Raw genomic sequence first — 3633 nt, 5'->3', positions numbered from 1 at the left:
ACACAAATGCACACAAACACAAACACACACATACGCGGAATCACACAAAAGGCACACAAGTCGTACCTATGAGTATATTTCTCTATCATTCTTTCTACTCCTTCATTGTTTATTTTTTAAATACTTTATGCACATCCAATCTAACTCCATCACCATCTATATAACCAGTGATAAAAACAGAAAGAAAAAGTGATAAAACTAAGTGTGTAACAGCCACTGAGTAAAACTTGAGAAATCTATCCGTACGAAAAAAACTCGACTCCAAACTGATTCTCCCTACATAACACATGGCTAATTTAAACAGATTATTCATACATACATTGTGTCATTATACAATAAACTTTAACATCACTTACAACTAGCGCATCGATATGAGCCAGTCCATCATCCACGGGCGATTTACTGCCGGAATTATTACGAGCGTGGGGATCCATTTTCATTTTTGTGTCTTTCGTCGACTTGATTAGTTATGATGTTCATAGACTACTTTGTGTCTAACTATCGATGTGGATAATGACTATATTGATAATATTGATAATGTTCATGTTACTGATGAGTATGATTGTTACTGTAATCTTTGTAATAAGGATAAATGTTATGATGATTACGATAAAATGTACCAGTTAAACAATTCGTCGACTTAAATGGAAAATAAAATACAATTTTCTTCATCCATAGTTTTTCTTTATAATCATGCCTAGATATCTTATTATTGAATTGTCAAAATATATCTTAAACAATAAACACGAATATCTTACATATATTTAAAACAAATTGACAAATAACATTAATCTACGTCTGCTTATATCGTTCATTAATATAGTTTACTCAATAAACTCACAAAGAAAAGGAAACCATATAAAAGGGTACTAGCATTTAACAAATTTGATATTAAGACCAAATCCGCAGGTATGCATCATTGCCATGTAAAATATACCAATCATCAATAGAGAGATCATTAGTGGCAGAACTCATTATGTATGTGACGCCCTTTTGATTAAATGTTCTTGATATAATAAAAATACAAATCAATTTACACAGTTTTCGTAGGCTAATTGAGATCATTTTCTTTTATAAGATAGTGAAAGAAAACAGACATAGTATTTGATGACTAACTTAACTATTTTTTAAATCTCACGAGCATAATGTTATTACTACTGTATTTTTATTACTGCTATCACTATAACTACTATTACTCGTTTTATTCTTCCTTTTCCTTCCTCCAACTACTACTATTACTACTACTACCACTATTTTCAATGGTTTCTCACACTCATCTTAAACATGACCTCCATTATTTTTATTTCTATTTGATGCACGTACATATCGACAGGCAAAACAATAAGAATTCTCGATATTCTGGACACTTGTTCTGCTATTACTTGTCAAAATAAGCATCAGAAAAAACTGCTATTTTACAAACTACTCCCAAGGGATATTCTAAATGAAAAACGACGGCGTGTTCAATGGATTCAGATTTCCGATTAAAACCTTATTTGAAAATGATACTTATGTGATACTCACGGAAACAACACGAAAGTAAAAGGTATTATTGCTAGTGAAATAACTTATTTGCTTTGAAATTATCCCATTACATATCAGAAATAAAGCAAATCGCAATTCAGTTCTATCATAGGCCTACATCGATTATTATTCTTAAATCATCTATCTAATTCACTAAAAAAAGACAATTAAGTATTCTTGCATAGAACCAAGTTCTTTTAAACGTCAAAGAAGGTTAACAAATCAACAGTAGTTTGGAATTATAATTCCCGGGCGGTTTACCTTGATTCAGTTAAGCCGAATGACCCATCTGCTATTTCGTGGTTCACGCAATTTGGAAAGTTTTCTTTCGTAAAAATACTTGGATTTTCCTTTTCTTTCACGACAGGCCAGAAAACATTAGGCAGTTTGGTTATGTAGTAGAGCCATCGTGCTATAACCGGAAAAATAATCCATTAGCAGGTGTTACTATGTCATCGTAGCGTAATTTGTCTGCTCTTGCGCATTACAATATAACGTTCACGTTTTAAACTTTCTCGTGGCTGATCACAAAAACACAAAGGCACACACAAGAAACACGAAAACTGGGCCATATTCAACACGTGTTATTGTGCCTTTCAGTGTCTGGAATAATCTATCCAATTCACTGAAAATGACAGTTAAGTATTCTTGCCTAGAACACATGTCGCCACAAAAGAGATCTTTGCCTCTATTTCTTATTGCCCAAAAACATACAAGTTACGATATATCTCTGTCCATGGGATAGGCATTTTAGCATTGATGATTTAGTTTAGTTTTAGTGGAGCATATCGAGAACCTGATTCAAGCAACTGTATATATATTTTTTTCTTCTTTACGTTGAACTGATTTTGACCTGATAGCTAATTCCCCCTGAGGTTATAAAAGCCAATGCGGCGAAAGTTCCGTAATCTATGTGTAAATTCTTTTTGGACACGCCTTTTTATATACATATCTTCCTTTCACTAATGAGATGCTGGTAAAGTTAAACCCCGAGTGATTGGCCACAGGTCCTAAGATGCTCCATTTGATTTGTTTGACATGTCATTGCATAATCATCCAATGTCAATAATTCGGCTCACTACTACGTCGTAACAACTCGATGATAGAACTTCAATTGGAAGTTATATCTCGCACGCCAGTGTTGCGTCACATTTCCTAACCTACCTAAGGAAGAGCCTCATGAACACTGACCAACTATACTATAGACATAATATCGATGAATATCTGATTGTTAAGACTAAAGCGCTTGTCTGTGATTAGTTTAGCGGCTAACCTGTCCGCTGCCCCTGGTACCTGCCCAACTCATACCTTCCGACATAATTCGTGAGATATATGAGGTACACTTTGTGTGTAATCATCATTCTTGTCTCGCCTATCCTTAATGTGATTTTCATTGTGTGTTTATATCAGGCATTTCACTTCTGAATTCCCAAAAAGCTGAGATGAACGTATCTCTTTTGGTATCCTTCTGAAAACACTTATATTATTTCTAAATCTGATAGTGTTTCATTGATTTTACCCAGCCACCTAGTTTGTGAAATCTTGAGGAGACTTTAAGGCGGGTGTCAGCAAATATTTGTAAGGCGCAAAATTAGTGTACTTGCTGTACATTGAACCGCGAAACAGGAATACAAAAGAGGCAAATGTCATTATTAGCGATCTCTGTTTAATACCAAACTGGTTTCCATATTCTATAGATCTTCTACGTCACGTGCATCACCATGATAATGCCTCTCATCACTTTCACTATGATAATCACTATCATCAGCACATCTGACGCCAGATCCTACACCACTGGGGTCCAGAGAACGTTCACTACATCTCGATTCACTTCGCATTCAAAACAAACAAAACACTGCAACCGATGCCATGTGTGACGTAACATAATGAGTGCTGTCAATAATAATGTCTATTGATGGCTGGTATATGATGATGGTCATGATATATACCGCAAAAATCATGCGGGAGGAAGGGAAAACATTCAGAAATGATCTCAGCCCAAGAAATATGTCTTTTTAGAACCCAGAATATGAAAAGAAAATTATCCTCATTTCCCCCTTATCTGAGGCTCCGCTCATCACCACTCGAGTCCAGTGACTCAATAAGCGA

General features: G+C 35.0%; 1 protein-coding gene across 1 annotated transcript in view; it reads right to left on the bottom strand.

The window, feature by feature from the left end:
- LOC122267912 (26S proteasome regulatory subunit 6A-B) overlaps positions 1–512 on the bottom strand; it is a 7495-nt gene extending 6983 nt beyond the window's left edge. The window contains exon 1 of the mRNA XM_043038114.2: positions 357–512. Within this exon, the coding sequence (XP_042894048.2) occupies positions 357–440 (84 nt within the window). The 5' untranslated portion in view covers positions 441–512. The remainder of the gene's footprint in view (positions 1–356) is intronic.
- Positions 513–3633: the final 3121 nt, after the last annotated feature.

This window comes from Penaeus japonicus, unplaced genomic scaffold, assembly GCF_977035675.1.
Source record: "Penaeus japonicus unplaced genomic scaffold, GWHDUDI00000001_assembly GWHDUDI00000014, whole genome shotgun sequence".
In the NCBI taxonomy this organism is placed as follows: Eukaryota; Metazoa; Arthropoda; class Malacostraca; order Decapoda; family Penaeidae; genus Penaeus; species Penaeus japonicus.
The sequence above is the reverse complement of the archived record's forward strand: the minus strand, read 5'-3'. Positions and strand labels throughout refer to the sequence as shown.